This window comes from Nipponia nippon, unplaced genomic scaffold (genome assembly GCF_047370975.1).
Source record: "Nipponia nippon isolate SJK-2023a ecotype South Korea unplaced genomic scaffold, ASM4737097v1 scaffold_7, whole genome shotgun sequence".
NCBI lineage: Eukaryota > Metazoa > Chordata > Aves > Pelecaniformes > Threskiornithidae > Nipponia > Nipponia nippon.
In genome coordinates, this window is record NW_028262391.1 from 50,418,516 (window position 1) to 50,440,578 (window position 22,063).

General features: G+C 39.7%; 1 protein-coding gene across 5 annotated transcripts in view; it reads left to right on the forward strand.

The window, feature by feature from the left end:
* USP10 (ubiquitin specific peptidase 10) overlaps positions 1–22,063 on the forward strand; it is a 61,789-nt gene that overhangs the window by 8,624 nt on the left and 31,102 nt on the right. For 3 of the 5 annotated variants that reach the window (XR_015700284.1, XM_087738504.1, XM_087738507.1), the window contains exons 2-3: positions 12,606–12,674; positions 17,450–17,495. Coding sequence is in view for 4 of the 5 variants with exons in the window: in XM_087738504.1 (XP_087594630.1) it covers positions 12,606–12,674; positions 17,450–17,495 (115 nt within the window). In the remaining variant the exon portion in view is untranslated. Of the gene's footprint in view, positions 1–12,605; positions 12,675–13,112; positions 13,273–17,079; positions 17,214–17,449; positions 17,496–22,063 lie in introns of those variants that run through there. The other 2 variants (XM_087738506.1, XM_087738505.1) reach the window with 2 other exon arrangements.

A 22,063-nucleotide genomic window follows, 5' to 3' on the forward strand; every position in this document is an offset into this window, starting at 1 on the left:
TAAATGTGTTGGGAAATATCTTGAGTGCTCTGTTTTGCATTCTGTTCGTTCATATGTGCAAAAGAAATCTGAATGCTAACAGATCTCGTATAAGGAAAGAAATGAAGTAGCACCGCTATCAGTGTTATTCTTTGAAATGAGCTACCTAAAAAGGTTATAAAATTGACAGCGTTATTATCATACAGTAAATCTACTGCCATATTCATACCCAGTTTTTAATGCTGCCATATAAAAATATGAGTGTTTAATATGCTTACTATCAGTGTTCTAGTTGCAGCAGTGTATTAATCTGTGCATTCATTTTAACAGCTATCTTGCATCTACATAAAATTGTGTTGCAGATACTTAGGCTCTAAAGCTATCTCAGGAGGAGGTGGCATATGTGTAGTGTCCCAATTTTCATTTTAACTTGCGTACCACTTCAAAATACAAAGTTGCTGTCATGAGCAGCGCCAGATCCTCTCGGGTTTCCACCTGCCGCTGAGCACGCGTCAGGCTGGTAGAGGAGATGGACGGCTGTGTGTATACTGAGAATCAAAACAATAGATATACCGAGAATCAAAACAATAGATGGTGTCCTTGGTTTCTGTCTGCCCAGGGACGTGCAGCATACACGTGTGTCTTGTGGTGAAGTAGTGGAAGAGGCTTGAGTTCCTGCAGAGAGAAAATAGAGTAAGAACTTCTGTAGGACTACTCTCAAATTTCAGCAGTTGCAGAGCTTAAAATATAGGAAACTTTATTGTGTGGTGGTAGTTGTGTTTCATTTCTGTGATCCCCTTGAGTCATTTACTGATTGTTGTGTTTTTCACAAGTTCTCTGGTTTATTTTTGGGTGTTTCTCTCTGAGATTCAAACCATTTTTGGCACTACTTGCAAAGGGGAAAGTCTCGTTCTTTCTTGCTCCTGGCCACTTGAATCTTTTGCTTTACGCTGGTTCCTTATCCTCTCTTAACCCTCCTTCTCCCAGTGCAAAAAAAAAAAAAAAAAAAAAAAAAAAAAAAAACAACCAAAAAAGAAAAGTATCCTTTGGGTCATTTTCTCTCAGTTCGAGTATAATCAGCTCACCAGTCAGTTCAGTGTGTGCCAGAACTGGCACAGGAGAAGAGGTGAGATTGTGAATCCAGCAAGAGAAAAAGGCGAGTAAAAGCTGCGTGGCCTTGGTGAATGGAGCAGGTGGTGCTTGTTTTTAATGATCAGCTGGTGTTTTCTCTTACTGTCACCGTTAAATGTGTGGTGCCTTGCCGGGGTGGTTACCCCTGTACAAGCTCTGGCTATCATTAGCTTTTGCATTGTCTTTTTTTAATTCTTGGTGGCTGATGTAGTTTTGATAGGACTTTGCATCACATTTAGATGAATACTGAATGTTCTAGGTTAAATCTCACTCAGCTGTAGTTCTAAGCATTCAGCACTTCGGAAATTTAGGGTTGAGATGCGAAGTTAGGCCTTCAGAAGAGGCATCTCAGTCCTGGGTAGGTGAGTTCAACTGCCTTCTGAAGGTGCTAATCTGTATTCTTTGTCAGGATGGAGTCCAGATAGCTAATTTTTACCTCACCTAATCTTAGCCATCTTAAATCCTGTCCTGAGTAATTGCTTGTGAAAAGCATTGTGTGGGTGACTTGTCTAGCCGTGGTGCTGTTAGGGATAGATCTTAGTTTTCCACAACATTTAGCTACAGTTACTCAGAGGCTATCCATTCTTTTCCTACTCTTCTTTATCCTCCAGTATATTTTTCAGCTTGCTTGACAAACCGGAACAGTGGTCTCCTTACTGCCTGGGGTGGAATTGTCCCCTGGGATGGGTCTGTATTGATCCTGTGAGGTATTAGTCCTCTGTGTAGTGGAAATAAGCAAAGAAAGTAGCGAACATACACAAACTAGTGGGAATCAAATGAAGAAACAAGCAGTCTTAATCTTTGTGCAGCTTTGCTTTTGATTACTTGATTTTAGAAGCATAATTTTTAGTGTAATTTCCTTATCTTAAATAATAGGGTGCCATCCCAAATCTCACATGCTGTGTCTGCAAGGTTAGCACCTTTATGAACATGGAAAGGATGTCTGCTATTCACATGGAGCAATTCACAAGAGAGGGAGCATTATTAAAGGAGCTGAGATACATAATGCTGTAACTGAATTAAAGAGCCTTCTGACAATAGTAGAAGGATTATGCGATTCCAGAATTTTGGGTGATAAATCAACTTTTGGAGAGGAGCATGGTCTGGCAGGCACAGGCCAGTTCTTTCCATTTCTTTTTTTTCCTGTGCTGTCTCTACCAGCAACTTCAGATCCTGTGTCATCTCTTCATCTGACTCTTGTTCCTCATCTTTGGCCTCATCAAGCCAATTGTAATCTCCTTCTTGAACCACTTAAAATGTGCTTATAGTCAAACTTGTTTAATTTCTTAAAACTCAGGGTCGTCCTGTGCTTTTTCTTCCCAGAGCTCTACCTCTCTTTTTTAATAACCTCATCCAAATCTAGATGTATTAGTTTTACCTTTTTAAATCATGGATTTTGGTGGATAAAAGTTGCCTATGAGGTGAATTCAGGTATAGTAAGCACGGAAGAACAACAGCTTTCCTCTGCCAGGGTGCTGCCAAGCACCTCTGAAGCTTGCTAGCTGGAAGCCATTGCAGGGAAAGCCTGTCTTTAGTGGCCCAGAGCATCCTGCCGTGCTGGGGTAGGAATGTACTGGCTCTTCCACACCGCAAACTACGCGGATGGTCGAAGAGATAGTGCACGTGCTGTTCTCCCACCTGGAGGGACTGAGAGAAGCTCGATGAAAACAATCCCTCAAAATCTTAGTTGCTAAAATATCTGCTAAATAAAGATTGTGCAAACCTCCGACAAACGCTGATTTATATAGCATGTCTGGAATTTGGGTGGACTGCTGTGAGGTGTTCAAAGACAATTTGCTATTTAATGTGGCCAAAGCACTGTTCTCCAGATGCAAAACTGATTTTACTACTATGTTCTTAGAAGTTTGTTCTGCTGTAGGTATCTAGCACAAAAGGTTGCAGCCCTAATGATTGCAGTCTGGCAGAGAAAAAAATGGCTAACACCGAGGTTTTTCTGCTGGGAATTATTAGGTAAAATTAGTAAGAGATTGTTTTGCCTGCCCCACCTATAATAAAATAGTAGTTAAACTGGCTGTGTTTTTGAGTAACTTCATGTTCCAACTTCTCTCTCCTCAGTGCTTATTGTGCCATAGTAAATTGGAATAATTCTGGTCTTAATAATTTTTGTTCTTCATTATAGGAAAAGTTTACAATTAGCACATTAGACTCAGTAACTAGTTCGGTGCAAGCAGAGCTTGCAGAGCTGGAAGGAAATGTGTTTGCTCAATTATGAGCAACCAGCTTGAAGCTGGTGTTTTCAAACTCTTCAAGGGTGTGAAGACAGAGGCTTAGCAACACGTGCTGTACCGACCACTGTTCTTGGATTCAAAACTGAAGGACTTATCTACCCATTTTGGAAATATTTATTTTTCTTTTGATATTTGCAAGGACTGCCTGCTTGGAGAATTTAAGAGGAAAGTATTTTTGTTTGGCTTTTATTTTGATTCAACATTGCAAGAAAATAGATTGGAAAATATTACTTCTCTGGATCGCTGGCAGATGTTCTGTGGGCTTGTAGTGGTAGAGCTGGTGGTGTAAAGGTGTCAGAAATTCCATCTTTTGCTCTCCAGAGAGCTAAGATTTGATGTGATCAGCTCTGACGCTTCAGTTCTCTTCCCTCTTGCTTGCTGTCTGGAGTGCACTTTCTGGGTATTCCTGCTGTAGTCCCAAAATGACTGCTCTTCACTGCAGCTCTTATTTGTATAACATGTGAATGTATGTGCCTAACTTGAATTCCAGTGGAAGGTACAAGGAAGATGTTTTCGTAGCAGGAATCCCTGATGCTCTCTCACAGGATGCAAATTAAAAGGTATATAAAATGCAGATACAGTCCTCCTGTCACCGGGCCATTGCTTTATGATCACGTGTAAGTGATAGAGCTGCATTACCCTCGTTGTACTATTATTATTTACAAAATAAAATTGTGGCTGTTTTGGGGTGTGCTTTTTTTTTTTTTTTGTGGAACAGAAGAAAAATATCAATCAGGGAATGCTTTAAATGTGAAACAGCAGAGTTTTTTTTTTTTTTGCTGGGGCAGTCCTACTTTGGAGACCACAAGATAAGAGAGTCTTTTCATAGTTGGGGAAGGTACGCCGCACTCCTAAATGCAGTGGTGGCTGTGTAAGATGATGGCTTGTTTCATAGTCTTCCACTCCCTTCCCCCCCCCCCCCCCCCACTAACTACAGTCAGCACTTTATAGATAGCTTCCTTGGGCTGGTTGCACTTTGTGGCAGCTGCTGTTTGGTTGGAATGGATGAATGCCAACAAGCACTTCATTTTTGGTAACAGAATGAAGAGAGTACATAAACAGAATTTGTTTGAGCATAAGAAATTGGCTCATGTTTTGGCAGTTTTTTGTATGGTTATTCAGTGTGTTGCTCTTACTTGAAATATGTTATGTAATTGATGAAAACTAATAATAATGAAAGAGCACAACCTGCTCTGCTTTTGTGAATATTTGAATTACCATCTTCAGGATAAACTATTCTGATCCATGTTGTGCCCCCATGATAGCGTCAGGCTGTAGGGGCCATTTGTTCATGAAGCCCGTCCTTCCAGTAACGCTACGGAAATTTCACCAACTTGTGCTTTCATACTAGCCAGTGATCTGGTTTTTCCTCTGATCAGAAAATGAGCTTTTGAGAATGATCATTCTTTTTCCTCATAATGGAATAAATTCCCCTCAGATTAATTCATGTAAAATGTGTGGAAAATGCCTAATTTCTTCAGCTGTAAGAATTCTGTAATAACATCCAGGAAACCCGGAATTGGGGGGGGGAAAAAAAAAAAAGGGAAGGTACAGTCATGCACTATATTTTTGAGGCTTTGATTGCTTAAATGGTAGGCAGGCGGGGTTGCACTGACTCATGGGCTTAGTTGACCTACATTTACCTGGCTCTGATCTTTCTCCAGGCACTATGTAGATTTGTTAATGTTCTGGTTTTAAGCTGCAGGCTAGTGATAAAGGACTGTAAGCTGTACTAAGAATTTGCTTGTGTTTCATTACGTTTTCAACTGTTAAAAGCTTTAATATGCAACCGCTCTGCCTTAAACTACAACTTCATTTCCATACATTTTTTATTTATAAAAATGGACTTTATATTTCCACAAAGAGAATATATCAACATAGGATTTTTTCAGAAACTGGTTTGCCTAAAATACTACTATTTAGGCTGTGATACAGCTGTAAGTATATGGCCAGTGGTCTTTGTAGCTCCTGGTTATGGGCTGTTGCTTGCAGATTCTGAATCTAAAAAAAACCCCAAATCCCAAAACCAAACAAACAAAGAAAAAAAAAAAAGCCTGGTTTTCACTCTCACAATTTTGTCTGTGTTTTTATAAGCATTTTAGCAATAAGTTTCTTGGGATTTGGAAGTTCAGAAAACCTTGTTGTATCAAATCAGATAATCATCCATGTACTAAGACTTGATGGATCTCAGCCTCAAAAAGAGGGAGAACCTGAGGGAAGACGGTCTTTCCCTACACTTTCAGAAAAAAAGTTGACAAACACACAGAGTGAGAGAGAAGTAAAGGGTGACAGAAAAATACCTTATTTGCTGCTCGGATGACTAATGTAAGAGTGTTTTCTCTGCTAATAGAACCCAAGTGCAGTCATACGCACCTGCCCTTTTTTCCTTGCCAGAAAACTCTCTGAATGGTTCATTTTCTTCCTCTACTCCATTCTATCCTGATGGCTTTAAGAATAGGTACACTTTGTAGTAGCTCAGTGAGCGAGATTGTATAGCTTATGGTGTACATAAATTGAAATGATGAAATAGTTTGTGTGAACTAGTTTTGACTTGTTAGGCTTTCTGCTTAGATACAGTTGAATTATTCCTTGCCACCGTTAAGTAAAAGCTGTATTTTTAACTCGTTTGTGGAAAAGCAGTTGAAGTGGGAGTATTTGCAGCTTAAACTAATTTGACTGGAAGAGCTGAAGCTGTTGGTTATTAGATGAAAGCCACGTTAATGTTTCTTGAAAGCAGAAATTGAGACTTCATTTTCCTAGCTTTCTTGTAGCACAGGTGATGCCAAGATGATGATGCATCGGCAGTGCTATTTCTACCCGTTTTTCTAGGACAAGCAGCTGTGTAACATGTATTCCTTCTCCTTGTATTCCTCCAGGAGAGTGTTCCTGTTGCTAGACTGGAATACCAGTGGAGATTTCGTTACAGGCAGTGGGGTAACATGAGCATTCATTTTTTAAGTGCTTAAGGAGAGCACAGCAAAAAAAGAGTTGATATGAGGAGAGCTTGCAGGTCAGGCATTTGAATCCTTTGGGGTCTTTGGAGAACTTTTTTTCCCCTTTCTTGGAATTAGTTCTGTTGCTGCTGCTTTTGTCTGGGTAGTTAAGATGCCCCTTGGTCAGTTATGGTAATCAGAGTTACTGTACAAATAGAAAAGTACTCTTACTTTCATTCCTGTGTGGTAGAAAACAAGTTTTCTTGTGTAGATTTATTTGGTTAACTGGTTTTATGTAATTTGTGTTATAATCTAGATGCAGGTAGTATCTCGAAGATGTAAAGGTGATGCCATTGATGAAATGTTTTGTTCAAAATGGTGTAAAATCTGCTGGAGCGCAGATGTATGTTATACTATTGGAATCATATTATAGACGTTAACTTAGAGACTGATTCCAGTTTTGTTGCAACTGGAAGTGCCAGCGACTGACTGAACATTAATTGCAAAATCTTGATAGGTGGAAAGGAGGCAAATAAATTACATCTGAAGTACTGGTAACATAAGAAAGTTTAATTAAAAACTGGAGCACCCATGCCACCAGCAGCTTCATGTGAAAAGAGACATCATTTTAGAATTGCACAAAGTATATTTAATTTTGCATTGAGTTTTTAAATTTATGTTCTAGGTGTTGTCAGTGTCAGTATCTGAGAGTTTTTGTGTATGTCATGTACCATCCTGCCTAATGCCATCTCATTTTTAAGGTTTATGCAAGCATTGCTTACTTTTATTTTCATCCTTGGTCCCATAGATGTGAGCAGCTGCGAGAGGCATTCACATCTGAAAATTCCCTGCAGTTCAGAACTTGTGTATCTTGAAACTAGCATTCAAAAAAGGGTGGAAAGCAACCCTCGTGAATAACTTTCTTTTTAAAGTGATTGGTGGTTAAACCTCAGTATGAAAGATACTGGATGGAAAAAATAGCAATTTCTGATCATGCAGTGTAAGAAAGGCATTTTGTTATGTCGGTATATGCTTACTCACATTAGTTAAAATCATGTTCATTTTAATATGTTTAATAACATATTGTATATCTCTGGCAAATGGTCAAACGGGGTTACAGCCATGAATTGCAAAATGGCATAGATCCATCAGTATGCTTTAGGTTTGCTATTTTGTTTTGTCGTTCCAGAGGAGAGGTTTGGAAACACTGGCAAGAAAGTGGAAAGTAGAGGTAGATTTGTGCCCCCCGAATTCTGCAGAGCCTTGTCCGCTCCTCACCTCCACACCCCTGCCTCTCCCCCAGAGGAGACTATTATTTTCCATCTGTTTTTCTTACACAGCTGCAAATGGCAGATAATTGAAATTTATATGATAGGTGTTGACATTGCTCTTAATCTATGGCAGAAATCAAGCTCACCAGACTGAGGTATCTTAAGGGATCCTTGAATACGCTTAATGCAAGGTTAATGATTGCTCTGCAGAGTTAAATAATCTGGGGAGTAGCGGGAGAAATGCAGTGTGAAATACGTGCTCCTGACAAAAGCGAGAGAGGATTCCTTCCCAGGAGCCAGGACAGAAAGCTGCTGTGTAGGTTGCAGAGATGGTTTGAGAAGGAGAGGGAGATCAGATTTGACTCTGAATTAAGCCTGTTGGGGATTACGTATTTTTAAAAGTAAGTCGAGGGGTAATGTTACGATTGAAAATTTTCAAAACTTCCCCCCAATGTTCTCTTAGAGTTTTTATTCCAAATCCAGTGTTGGTGTAAGACCGGACTCTCTTTTCTAAGCATCGTTCCTGCTCTACCTTGTGAGCTACCCCTTAGGCCATTGACTACTATTTAGCATGCTTTTCAAGCAGGTGCTTTTTTGTCTGAGGATATAAATAAAAATTATTTTTTGAAATATGTAATTGAAGGCTAAACAATATTTTTTCTTGGAGAAAGCTTGATTTTTTTGCCTTAAAATGAAATTTGTATAGAGCTCTGAGTAGTTAAGCTTCAACTTTTCACTGGTCGTATTTTTTAGTATTTTGGGTTTGTATGTTACCATACGTACTTTAGTTTATGTATTATCGATGGTAATAGGGATGGATTTTTGCGAACTGGCCCAATTCAGCTGTCTGTTCACGCACATTGTCACGGCAATTGCGCTCGTCCTTTGCTCAGGTAACCATACAGTTGTAGTTACTGTAAAGTAAAAGGCTCTTGATGCGCTGACACGTCAGTACCGGTCGGCGCGACAAGCAGCTTACCTCCGAGCAGATCACCAGCGCTTGCCTGCGTTAGGGCTGGCTGTAAGCAGTCTGTATCTGAAACCCACTTTTTCCTGGGAGCGTGTGTGGTGACGTCCCAGTCTGGTACCTGTGACTGGGACTTGGAGGCGTGTGAAGTACACACGAGTGTAGGGATTGATCCCGTGTAGGGCAGATTCGAGTTCGGCATTTAAAGGAATCGATTTGATGTAGTCGTAATGGGTATGTGTTTCTTACACAAATGCACACCTGAAAATTTTAAAATTGGAACTGAAACAGTCTTTGGCAAAGTTTTAACACATGCTAGTGTATTTCTGCTGTGTGTTTTAAATGTTGTTTGCAGAGTGTGAGGTAAGCTAGTGCTGATTGTGACTAGTTAGTGTAGGAGTTGTGTAAATAATATAATTAACCTTCTGTTTGACTGTTCCAAGTATTTGATTTCATTTGTCAGTTTGGAAAAAAGTTAACTGAGGCTTTTGAAATTATGTGGAATAATTTAGAGTGTACAAGCTAGGTCCCCCAAAAGCTCATACTGCCTGTAAGATTATTTCTTGCAAGGGTGTATTGCTTTTATAAAATCCTAGTGCTCTCTTGCCTAAAAACGCTTACTACTTAGGCGTTGCAGAAAAACCTTTTAAATTTGAGTTAATGTGTCAGAATAAGTACTAAAGTGATGTCTTTCTGAAGCTGTTACACAGCCAAAACAAGTATGTTCTTACACAGAGATCATTTGTACAGCGCCAGGCACACTGATTCATTGGTACGTAGGATGGACGGACAGCAGGCAGGGAGCTCGCACTGTATTTCAAGTTGCTTAAAATGCAATGGCTTTCCCCCCCTTTGCATCCTTTTTTGTAGAGATTATGATACTTGCCAAGCGATGCGATATCTTGATTCTTTTTCACGTCAGCACGTACTGTTGCCTTAAAAAGGGTAGAAAATCCTGTCGTGCTAGCAGAGGGTGCTGTGTGTACAGCTTGCAGAAATCCATTTCTTGAGAGATGAGGCTGACTTGAGAGGCTGAGGACAGGAAGGCCGGTTAAGTTGGGTAGGTTTAATGTCATCAGTCATATGGACTAACAAGTTTATTTTAAAACAGTATTTTTCTTAGTTTATTATGCAGGGACCTTTTAACTCGTCTACTTTATGTTTGCAGGTATAAAGCATTGTTAAATAAAGCCTCATAAAATCAAATAAAATTCTGGTTTCTTCAGGCCCAAATGGGATGGGATTTTTTGCGCTATAGTCTGACTAGGATTAGTTTTTGGGTTAGATGTTGGTAAATTTTTAACGTCCTGTTTTAAATGACGAAGACACAGTTGCATAGGCACAACATTTCTCAATGTGAATGCATCATTATATAATAAAATAGTTTCATTAAGATAGTATTAATGATCACTTTGCTTAACTTTTGTCTTGTGTTCCCTAATTAAAAAGCAGCACTTTCTTTTGCTCAGAAAGAAGTACCAGGCCTGTGATACCTCAGTTAAAAACGTTGGTAAATGAAAAGACTGTATTATTATATGGAGGAATTAGGGTTGGATTTATATTAACTTTTAATAGTCTATAGTTGAGATTATTGTTTTGTCTTGTTGCATGACTGCATCAAAAATACCTCCTAAAAACATAATTCAGTTATGATTCAGCAAGTGGTTTTTGTAGGCATGTTTTTGGAATATGATAAATTCTAGCTGGTATGTTACTGAATAAAAAATTACATGGTTATATTGAGAGCATAAGCCAAGGTTAAGTCCTGTGCCAAGAACTGTGAAGCCATTCACTCAAGTACAATTTAGGGATCCTGTTCTGTTTAGGTGTTGTACCATCTCAGTTGGTAGGTAGCAGTTGGTTATGTGAAGGTTATTCAAAGCATTAACTGTTTCACTGTTTCAGATGTTTGTATCGCACATGTTCCAGTTTGTTTTGACTGTTAGAATTGTGTGTGACTAAACCAGGTTATATTAATATTTGTTTAAAAACACTGAAGGGCTTTAAAATGGTTAAACTCTTTCCATACATAAGTGATATATGCATAAATCACTTTCTGTGTAAGAATAAACTACGTTTTGTAATTGCTGTGGAATTTAGCTTAAACTTAAGCTTTGAAATTTATGAATGTAGATGGCTGTGAGTCATGCAGACAGCGAGTACGTGAATTTTATTGGAATAAACCACATAAAGTCTAAAAAAAAATACTGTGATTGAATTACTGTATCTACAGTTCGTGGCAACAGCCTTCACTTCACTAGAGATGATTTTTCAAATTTTGAGAACTTTTTCCTGTGGCTCAACTCCCAATTTAGTTAGCTGTATCTTGATACAACCGAGCTAAGGATTTACCATGAGCAAGTGTTGACACTGATGAAACAGCTGGTGTCTGCCCCGGTTTTCTGATGGAAGGGTGGAGGATAGCAAAGAATTGTCTTAAGTGACCATCAGAGTACACTGAAGGTGAATGAGAGTGGTGAGCTGTAAGGTACTGAGCCAAACTGACCTGCTTTTATCCACAGCCATAAAATTTGTGACTGGTGACTGTAAGTGTGAATATCCTGCTGCATGCCAAGAATGTGTCGTTAGTGGTATTTTCCAGTCCTCTTGTCTATTTTGTCTGCTTATTCGACTCCTTGTTCAGCTTCTTTCTGTCCCAGTATCTCTCTGCTGTCCTGAATGTTCAGATGCTATTTAGCTAATGTCCTGGTTTCAGCTGGGATAGAGTTAATTTTCTTCTTAGTAGCTGGTATAGTGCTGTGTTTTGGATTTAGTATGAGAATAATGTTGATAACACACTCATGTTTTAGTTGTTGCTAAGTAGTGCTTACACCAGTCAAGGACTTTTCAGCTTCCCATGCTCTGCATGGCGTACAAGAAGCTGGGAGGGGGCACAGCCAGGGGGCCTGACCCACATTGGCCACAGGGCTATTCCACACCATATGACGTCATGCTCAGTATATAACTGGGGCGAGTTGGCCAGGGGGGGGAGGGGATTGCTGCTCGGGAACAGGCTGGGCATCAGTCAGGGGGTGGTGAGCAATTGTGTCGTATATCACTTGCTTGGTACATTATTATTGTATTATATTATTATTATTATTATTATTATTACTACCACTACTACTATCATTCTATTTTATTTTACTTCAATTATTAAACTGTTCTTATCTCAACCCAGGAGTTGTCTGACTTTCACCCTTCCAATTCTCTCCCCCACCCCACTGGGGGGGAGTGAGTGAGCGGCTGTGTGGTTCATAGTTGCTGGCTGGGGTTAAACCACGACAGCTAATTACAACTGGTGGTGGAAGTTCCTATAAACTTCCAGGTGCTATGAAATGCCAACATGTCAGGCCTTTTTATTGGGAATATTTCATTTTCTGTAAACTAAATATAAGCTCTCATTTTAGTGTGGGTTTTTTGGGGTCTTGGTAGGTACTTACTTTTTTTCCATAGAAATCTAGATGCAAAATATCTAAAAGGGTTCAGGAAGATAACGTTGGGAAAAGACATTTGTTATGCAAAGTTTCAGGCACAGGGGTAACAAAATTTGTACTAAAACTGTTGATATTTAGATCTTCTCTATTTTTCTACACCTAGACAGTTTCAGTTCTGTGCTTGTACACTCAGGTAGTGGTACCATTAGTTTTGCATAACTCATTAGTTTAGCACAACTCTGGAAAAGTAGGTTGGTTTTTTTTCTGTTGTAAAGGGTAGGTGTCTGTGTTGTTTTAGAAGGTAAGCCAGCTTGTGTCTAGGGCTTATATGAACTGATGCAACTTCTTACCCTACATGTTGGTTTAAAACTGGTCAGGGGATGAGCTGCAGTTTGTGCTGTGATTGCCTCTAGTGGGAATTTGAAGGAAAATGCATTGTATACAGTTTTAGAGCCTAAAGTACTTTGCTAAAGACTTGGGAAGGAATTAAGATGAGAGTTGGGATGCAAACAGGTGAGTTTCTGGCTCCCAACACACACGTCTTTTTGAATGCTAGAATCTTAATAAATTTTACCATGAATTTATCAATTGTATTGAATATAAATCCTTCTTTAACAAAGAACCTTCTCTTTTATTTTTAGTATATTTTTGGGGAGTTCAGCCCTGATGAATTTAATCAGTTCTTTGTGACTCCACGATGCTCTGTTGAGGTAAGATCTACTTTAAACTTCTTTTAGAAAAAACATTTTAAAGCTACATGTCTTTGTGTATATTTGAAATAGAACAATACGGTGATTTTTTTATCATTCTCTTAGCTTGCTAATTTACAAACTGAAGATATTGAACAGGAGTCTTCTTTCCATGTGTGTGGATGTTAAGTCAGTTTTTAGAAATAAGAAATTAATTATTCCACCTTCTGCTTGTCATCTTTCAGAGCTGGAATAGCTGACATTGTAGTGATAGGATATTAAAAGTGAGTTATCCAGCCCTATTATCTTAGCTTTGATTTTTTTCTTTTTTTTAAATTAGATTTTTTAGAGGTGGGTATAGAGAAAACTTTTTCAGCAGTGTTCTTGGTTGTAAATAACGTAGGCTTCTAAATCTTATGAGCCTTTTGAAGCACAAGGATTCTTAATATTTTTTGACAGGCGGAGCACTGCTAATGATCAAAGCTATGCTTACAAGGAAGGCTGTGCGTGAGGTCTGAGAAATGAGAAATGGATCAATAATGAACTACTTACAGTGGCAGTGAGAACCACAGAGTGGAAACACTTGTCTTTGGGTGTTTGAGTTCATAACATACTACAGGTAGTATTGTAGACTCATTCTCTACAGCTCTTGGTAGAGAGTGAAGAAACCATTTTCCTTTGTAGGGAAGAGTATTATGCCGTTGTCCTAATCTCCAGACTTGAAAAGTAATTGTCCTCTAGGTCACTTTCCATGCTTTTCCTCCAAACATTCCTATTCAAACATTTCAGTCACTCTTCTGTCCTCCTTCCTCAACATAAAGGAAATGAACCCTTCAACTGTAGATGGGGAAATCCTTTTGTCACATTTTACAAATCTGATGACCATTGTTAATGCAACTTAGTTTCCTGTAACTTAATTTTCCAAGTATAATTAGTATAGTATTCCACTAAACAATAAAAGTGCGTGAAGGGAATGGGGTGGGGTGGGGGGTAGGGGAAGTGTAGAAAGAAAAAGATAAGCTTCTGCTTGCCTTTCGGGATAGCTTTGTATCTCCATCCTTTATTGGTTGCAGGAGGAAACACAGTGATAGTGGACGAGGAAAAGCCTGAGGTACTTAATACCTTCTTTGCCTCAGTCTTTAGTAGTCAGACCAGTTGCTCTCAGGGTACCCAGCCCCCTGAGCTGGAAAACGGGGACGGGGAGCAGAATGAAGCCCCCATAATCCAACGGGAAATGGTTAGCAACCTGCTACACCACTTAGACACACACAAGTCTATGGGGCCGCATGGGATCCACCCAAGGGTACTGAGGGAGCTGGTGGAAGTGCTCACCAAGCCACTTCCCATCATCTGTCAACAGTCCTGGCTCACCAGGGAGGTCCCAGTTGACTGGAGGTTAGCAAACGTGACACCCATCTACAAGAAGGGCCAGAAGGAGGATCCGGGGAACTACAGGCCTGTCAGTCTGATCTTGGTGCCTGGGAAGGTTACGGAGCAGATCATCCTGAGTGCCATTACGTGGCATGTATGGGACAACCAGGCGATCAGGCCCAGCCAGCATGGGTTTATGAAAGGCAGGTCCTGCTTCACTAACCTGATCTCCTTCTGTGACAAGGTGACCTGCTTAGTGGATGAGGGGAAGGCTGTGGATGTTGTCTGCCTGGACTTTAGTAAAGCCTTTGACACCGTTTCCCACAGCACTCCCCTGGAGAAGCTGGCGGCTCATGGCTTGGATGGGTGTACTCTTCTCTGGGTGAAAAGCTGGTTGGATGGCTGGGGCCAAAGAGTGGTGGTGAATGGAGTTAAATCCAGTCGGCAGCCGGTCACAAGTGGTGTTCCCCAGGGCTCAGTATTGGGGCCAGTTCTGTTTAATATCTTTATCAATGATCTGGACGAGGGGATCAAGTGCACCCTCAGTCAGTTTGCAGATGGCACCAAGTTGGGCAGGAGCGTTGATCTCCTGGAGGGTAGGAAGGCTCTGCAGAGGGACCTGGACAGGCTGGGTCAATGGGCCGGGGCCAACTGTAGGAGATTCAACAAGGCTCAGTGCTGGGTCCTGCACTTGGGTCACAACAACGCCATGCAACGCTACAGGCTTGGGGAGGAGTGGCTGGAGAGCTGGGGTGTTGGTTGACAGCTGCCTGAACATGAGCCAGCAGTGTGCCCAGGTGGCCAAGAGGGCCAATGGCATCCTGGCTTGTATCAGGAATAGTGTGGCCAGCAGGAGCAGGGAGGTGATGGTGCCCCTGTACTCGGCACTGGTGAGGCTGCACCTTGAGTACTGTGTTCAGTGTTGGGCCCCTCACTCCAAGAAGGACATGGAGGTGCTGGAGTGTGTCCAGAGAAGGGCAACGCAGCTGGTGAAGGGTCTGGAGCACAAGTCTTACGAGGAGCAGCTGAGGGAGCTGGGGTTGTTTAGTCTGGAGAAGAGGAGGCTGAGGGGAGACCTTATTGCTCTCTACAACTACCTGAAAGGAGGTTGTAGCGAGGTGGGGATCAGTCTCTTCTCCCAAGTAGCAAGCGATAGGACGAGAGGAAACGGCCTCAAGCTGCACCAGAGGAGGTTTAGGTTGAATATTAGGAAAAACTTCTTCACCGAAAGGGCAGTCAGGCATTGGAACAGGCTGCCCAGGGAAGAGGTTGAGTCCCCATCCCTGGAGGTGTTCAAGAGACGCGTAGATGCAGTGCTTAGGGACATGGTGTAGTGGTGGACTTGATCTTAAAGGTCTTTTCCAACCTAAATGATTCTATGATTCTGTGATTCTCTGGTAGGGGGAAAGTAGTGCAGAAGAGATCTTCAGGTAATCCATGTTCCTTCTGATTACACTGCTGTTTTCCCACCGTTAACTACAGTAGCAGCAGTATGACGTTTGCATCCTATGTAGTGTCACCTGAAGTGTCCTACATCAGCTATTCTAACGCTTACGTTGTGGAAGATGAACATATCATGTCTTGACTTCTATAAAGCTATTCTCACAAAGTGTTGAGGAAACATGAACCTACAGCATTCGAACCAGTCTTACTTCATTTTATAACTGTCTCAAGTGTACCACTTACTAGTTAGTTATCAAAATAAAAAACTGTGTTGAACAATGTTCCTTAAGTTTGTCCTTGATCTGGTTCAGTTCGATGTTTTAATTATCATTAGTTTTATACTGTGCAGATACTTCAGAGAGAAGTGGTCTGAAAAAAATAGGGTGAAATTCAAGAAGGACAGGGCTGAGATTATAATACTGCAGTGGTGTTTGACATACATTCTGTTGGGGCAGTGCCAGTTAAGTCCCTTATCTATAGACTAAAGGGTGGACTGAGGTAGGGGACTAGTTAAAGCTAAAAGTTGTCTAGAATGTCTCTTTATACATGGCATTTTTAATACAAGTTCTATCAGATATCTCTTGACTGAGATGATTCAAATGACCCAGTTGTATGAAACAGGTCAGCTCAGAAATCGCTACTTCACAAAGATGTTGTTGATTAACCAGATATGTAGGGGACCAATAGGTAGACTACTTTTTTTTTATTATTTTCTTTTTTAATTTGTATTTTCTTAAACCCTTTGAGTTAGAGAAAAACAAGAATTACAAGATTTATCATAAACTGTTGATAGTAGACTTTAAGAGTAACTTTATTAGCTGTAACTATAAAATGATATTGAATCTGTGTTCAATCTTAATATGGATAATAAGTTCTTAACAGCTTGGAACCTCTTTCTGACCCATTGATTCCCATTTTTGACCTGGAAAGTTGATGTATTAAGATGTGTTATGGTTTATAAATGGGTTTTACAGTATGTGTTCTTTTAATGCATTTTTTATAATGGAATTTTAGGAATATTTTTCTTGCCACTTCCGATGCACTGTTGTCTACAGTGCTTTAAGAAGGCAGTATGTAAGTATCTGTAGCTTTAGAGAACTGAAGACTTCAATGGATAAGTCTTTGATGTTTGTTACACCATTATAATTAATATTTAGAATAGCGTTGTGAAACTGCACTGTACTCTCAAAGGTTTATCTCCCACTGCAGAAGCAGTTCAGCTGTTCTCCAGGGAGCTGCTGGACTGCAGCGTAGCAATGGCTACCAGTCCACGCAGGCACAGGAGAAGGCTTTCGGCTGCTGGGGGAGCAGGGGGCAGGCGAGGAGGGATTAGAAATTGCCCACCTGTGGTTACACAACAGCAGGGGTTCTGTCAACCATAAAATGATGCCAGTGTATTATACTAGACATATTTACAATCCAGATAGAAACTATATGCTGTGGTTACTTTATGCTTAGGCTGCTGATAAAAAAAATTTTGTTTTTGTTAAATGTGAGTAAGAATACACCTTAGCTGAAACATTTCAAGGGCAACGCTGTAGCTGAAGCAGGCTGAGAGTCAGAAGATTTAGGTGTGACTGTTTGTGCAAAACTTTGTTTCGTCCTTTCACAGGTAATGTGGTCTGTCTTCAGTTTTTGTCTAGAAAGAGGCTATGTTCCTCATTTTAAAATCGTGGTGAGTTACTGTTGATGAAGGAAGATCCTGATGCTGTGAGGTGAACTGCTTGAGAAGTTGATGAGCCTATGGTGTGTAACCAAGATAATCTTTATCTTTCAGTAATTGTGGTAATCTGCAAGGACACTTGAAGCTGCGCTGTGGGATTTGATAAATATAGAAGCATGAGTTCAAGACATATTCTCAGAAAATCAAACCTTAATAATGATATTACTTTTAAAGGATTCAGATGTTTGAAATGAGACTGATATCAAATGTTAATAGAGTTGCCTTGTCTTTAAATAAGTTTCATTTCTTTTTTGTACAGCTCCCCCCATACAATGAAACAGTTTCATGTGGTATTAAGTCCACAGGTAAGTTTCATGATGGTAAGAAATCAACATCCATTTTTTTTTTAGCTTAAAGCTTGTGATGCTTTCCTTAGATATACTACAACCTCTCTTTAGAACTCATTCAGCAAGTATATATGCATATATTTGGCAGGTTGGTTTTTTTAAACACCTTTATTGAACGAGATCTGTGAGAGTATTTGAAAATACTGCATTGAACTTCAGCTAATTAGGGTGGACGTGCTTACTCCTCCTTGATTGTGCTACCATACAATCTTAATGTCTTGCTGAAATATTGTAGGATGTAGCTGTAAAAACGTGGGGGACTGAAGCTTGCTAGAGAACTTGTACTGAAGAAATAAGTAACCAGTGTGGCATTCAACTGGCCCTCCTGTAAGAGCCATAGCATGAGTGCTTTCTGGCAGTTGCAGCGTGAAGACACTCTGCAAGCAGTGCTCTGTTCAGTGTTCCCTTTGACTCTTGTTTCTGTCTGGCTCAGCTATTTTTCTGGAAAAATCCTCCCACCCCCCACCCCCTTTTTTTTTTTTCTTCTGGTAAAAGCATGACTCTTGAGGTAAAAATGCATTACAGAGTTCCCGTTTTAAAGCTGTAACCGTCACACATCTACTCTGTCTCAACCCATACACCTTACAACCTGGCCTTACTTCATAGTTATGTAAAGTTAAGTTAGGTAGGAGTTGTCGTGTGATCATCCTCTATATAGTTTAACCCGAACTTTCTCGGTATTTTAAGTGGCAGGTAAATTAGTATTTGACGTTTTTCCCTGAACCAGGGGACAGCAAGGAAGCTGAGGCTTACGCAGATGTATGAGAGAGTGATACAAGTGACATCCAGATCTCCTTCAAAATAATACAAGTGTCTGACTGGACATTTCTCAAAAGTAATTAAGAGGAACAAAATGCACATATTGATGTTTAAGAACACCTGATCATTATGCTTAGCAACTTTGGCTTTGCATTTAAAGGTAAATAAGATAGCTAGTCATAAAGAAGGACAACAGGTCTCATTGGAAAGCAGATGTGCAATATTTCTGAAAATTCAGGAGCTTTTTTTAGTACAAGACCGGTTTTAGGACCCTGAGTAGTCTTAAGTAGGAGTTTGAAATGTTCGTTAAAAGGACGATATGGTACGAATTGTCTGATGTTGATGACAGGGGCGTCCAGTCATATATTGCTTTGTCTAACTATGGATTTAAGTTCTGTTCTTTAAGACTGAGATTTTAATGTTCACAAGCCATACAGAAAGTTGGTTTGTACAAATGTTTTTCAGATCATTCCTAGACCCTGAGAGAACCCCTCCCAGCCCTGAGATTAGGTAATGACAGCAAATTAGGTTTTGCCTGAAAAATGTCTTTTAACAAGCTTGCACTGTACTGTGCATGCCTATTATCACTGTGATGGCTGCATAAGAAGCTGTGGAAACTAAAATGGCATGCTATGCTTATGCAGAATATTTATAATTAAAATGAGATGACACACACTCATCACGTTGTCACTCCCCCCGTAGTCTAATTTTTTTCCTATACTTATCTTCAGTATTTAACTTTATTACGGAATTAGAAGATCTGTTAATACTTACTAGGAATAATCAAATCATGGCTGAAGCTCTAATATGCAGACCTCTGTTCAGACTAATTAGTACTATGTATTCACAGCTTTTGTTATTGTACGTAGACTTTGTCCTTGGCGCATCTGTTGATACTTGTTTCAATATGCATGTCATGCTGTTCATGACAGATCTATCTGTTTCAGTCCATTCAAAAAATAGCACTGTGAACGAGATTGAAACAAAGATGCCCAGCAGCAAAGCGGAAAGTCGAGACAAATAGAAAGAAATTACCTCTCATTTTTTCCAAGGAACTTGACCCAGTCTTATGGCAAATGAGCTTCTGCCAGTCATCCCATGGACTAACTATACAGTAGCTACTGGTATTTATTATTCTAATCCTGCTGTAAGGTGTAAAGTTTAATTTCTCAGCTGTAACTTCCTAATTTGTATGTTAAATCCTAGAATATCAGTTATGCTCTTGGCAAGATTTTAGCCTACGATGTTCATGTTGCACTTTCAGCCACATTACCACTGTGCCATAATTGTAAGGGATATGTTTTGTTTTCTGTTCCCCACTTGCCCCGAGTTGGCTCTTGTGATTGTCTAGTGTACAGTAAGCTGATAAATTCACCAAAACAGAAGAAAAAATACTGGCTTGGATTTTTTTTTTTTTTGCTGGGTTAGCTTTCAGTAACACAAGTGCTGGAAGCCTGCTGGAGCAGAGGAGCAGAACAGGAGTGCGAAACTGAGAACTCTCACTTTTGGCTGCGCTAGACTTAATTCGCCCATGAAGGAAGACACGTTCTTTGTTTTGAAGCAGTTATTATTTTTTTAAGTATTTCTTAAGTCCCAGGTTATTTTGAATTGGTAGGGATTTGAATTATGTGCCCAATAATTCATTCGTATTGTGGTTGGAGGGATATTAGGTATTACCAGCTGTTGCTTGTGCTTTTTACTGTTACAAACGGGAACGAGCTAGCTCTTGGTTCATGCTTGAACTAACAAGTTGCTCCATAAGCAAATGAACTAATGATGAGTAGTTTTGCTGCGGATTTGTGTCCCATATCCCTTAAAACCCATGCCCTGCACTGGCAAGCAAATGAAGCTGTGGCTGGTTTCAAGCTGTGTGTGCCCTGACAGGTCAGCCAGCGTATAGCGCCGGTAGCCAGTTAGTGCTGCTGCTAAGCAGTTAGGTGATGCCTGAGGTCTCCCAGCCCTTCCCTCTTAAGTGGATATCAGGCAGCAGCTTTCCACCTCCCTGCCTCTAGGCTGCTGATTTTTTTAGAAGGAACTTAAGCCCTCTTTTCTGGTTGGTGATAGCTAGTCAGTGATTGCAGAAGTAGTTGGTGAATGGTGGATTGACTGGCATGGTGCTATAAAATGCTTTCTCATGGGTGTATGGGAGAGGTGAAGAAAATTTGCGATTCAGGCTCTTGTTAACATGATTTAGAGAAATCAGATGTGTATGGAGAGTGTTTCTCTTTTTTTTTTTTTTTTTTTAAGAGTTTCCTTTAGTCTGACTGGCAGCAAGATTGAAATTGGTATGTGAAATGTGTTTACTTCTCTTTTAGGTTAATAGAGCAAAGCAGAAAAGCAATTAACATCTGTATTATATATCTTTGTTCCTTAATTCATAATATGTTGGTATTGCACGTGTAAGTCGGATCTCAGCACACATTGAATGTTTGTTACTCTTCATTTGATATTAAAAGATGTATCCTCTACATTCTTGGTTCTTTCACATTTTTGTTTAAAGCTAAAATTTTCATCAGTGGACTCTTCTAGAAAGTATCTGGAGAGTTTGAAAACAGTTATGTTGACAGTTATGTATCAAAACATGCTCCACTAGACGCTGTCCTCACATAGGCTTATTTCCTTAGGTGTGTGAAGAATTTTTTTTTGCTTTTTGTTGTGTTAAAAAAAAAACAAACAAAAAACAACCCCACCCCCCACAAAAAAACCCAACCACACCTCATTTTTAATCAGTGTCTGTGGTAGACTTGAAAATCTGCATTTGTTGACGTGTCATACATAATGTAAGTTGCACAAAGTCTTTAAAGTTTAGTGGTGTATCCACTTATATTCCTTTGGAAATAGTATCTAGTGTTGTTTGGTTCTCTAGTAACAATCTTAAAAAATTGTAATGTGTTTTTTAGTCCCCCATCTTTGAGGAAACAAAAAATGTTAAAATCGGTGTCTTTGAAACAGTAGCATACATATCATAGAAAGACCTCCAAAACTTTTAAGTACTAAAATGTGAGCTTACCTTTAACATTCCTGAGACTGTTTCATTAATATTATCTCTTTATTTGATAGTTATGGAAATAGTTGTAACTAAAGTATTCAGTGTTACTAGTTAGCACGCATGCACTAATTAAGTTCCATGAAATTGCACTACTTTGTGACTGACAATATTTTGTGATACTGCAGCCTGCATTAGCTGGCTTAGCATTTCTTTAAAGAGCATGTCAAAGTCCCAGAGTAAATAAATAAACAAATAAAGAGAAAACCCAACAAAAACCAACCCAAAACAAAACAAAAAAAGCAAACCCAGTCCTGTTCACAAATTTTTCAGTACTGCTTGTATCTACAAGTTGAACACTGACTTATGTTGAGGTGTATCTGTTGTGTTTCTTGTCATAAAATCAGTCGTATATATCATATTCTCATATAGTAATAAATTAAACTGATAAAATAGATATTGATGAGCCTAGAGTTTCAAAAGCTGCAATTGCAGTGTTTCCATACGATTAAGAAACTCGTTTTCAGTTATTAAGGATTGTGAGAAATCTTTACACACCAGGAAAAACAAACCAAACCCACCCCCCGAAAACCAAACTCCACATGTGGAAATTATTTTTAAAAGTTTAACAGGTAAAGGCTTGGATTTTGTAATTGTCAGTGGAAAAGACTGGCTTTAGAAGAAATGTGGAGTTAAATATTGCACCATATTTTAAATGCAATTATCCAGTAATTAACTTGATGCAGAATATTGCTAAAGTCATTGGGCTTTAATAGTTTTT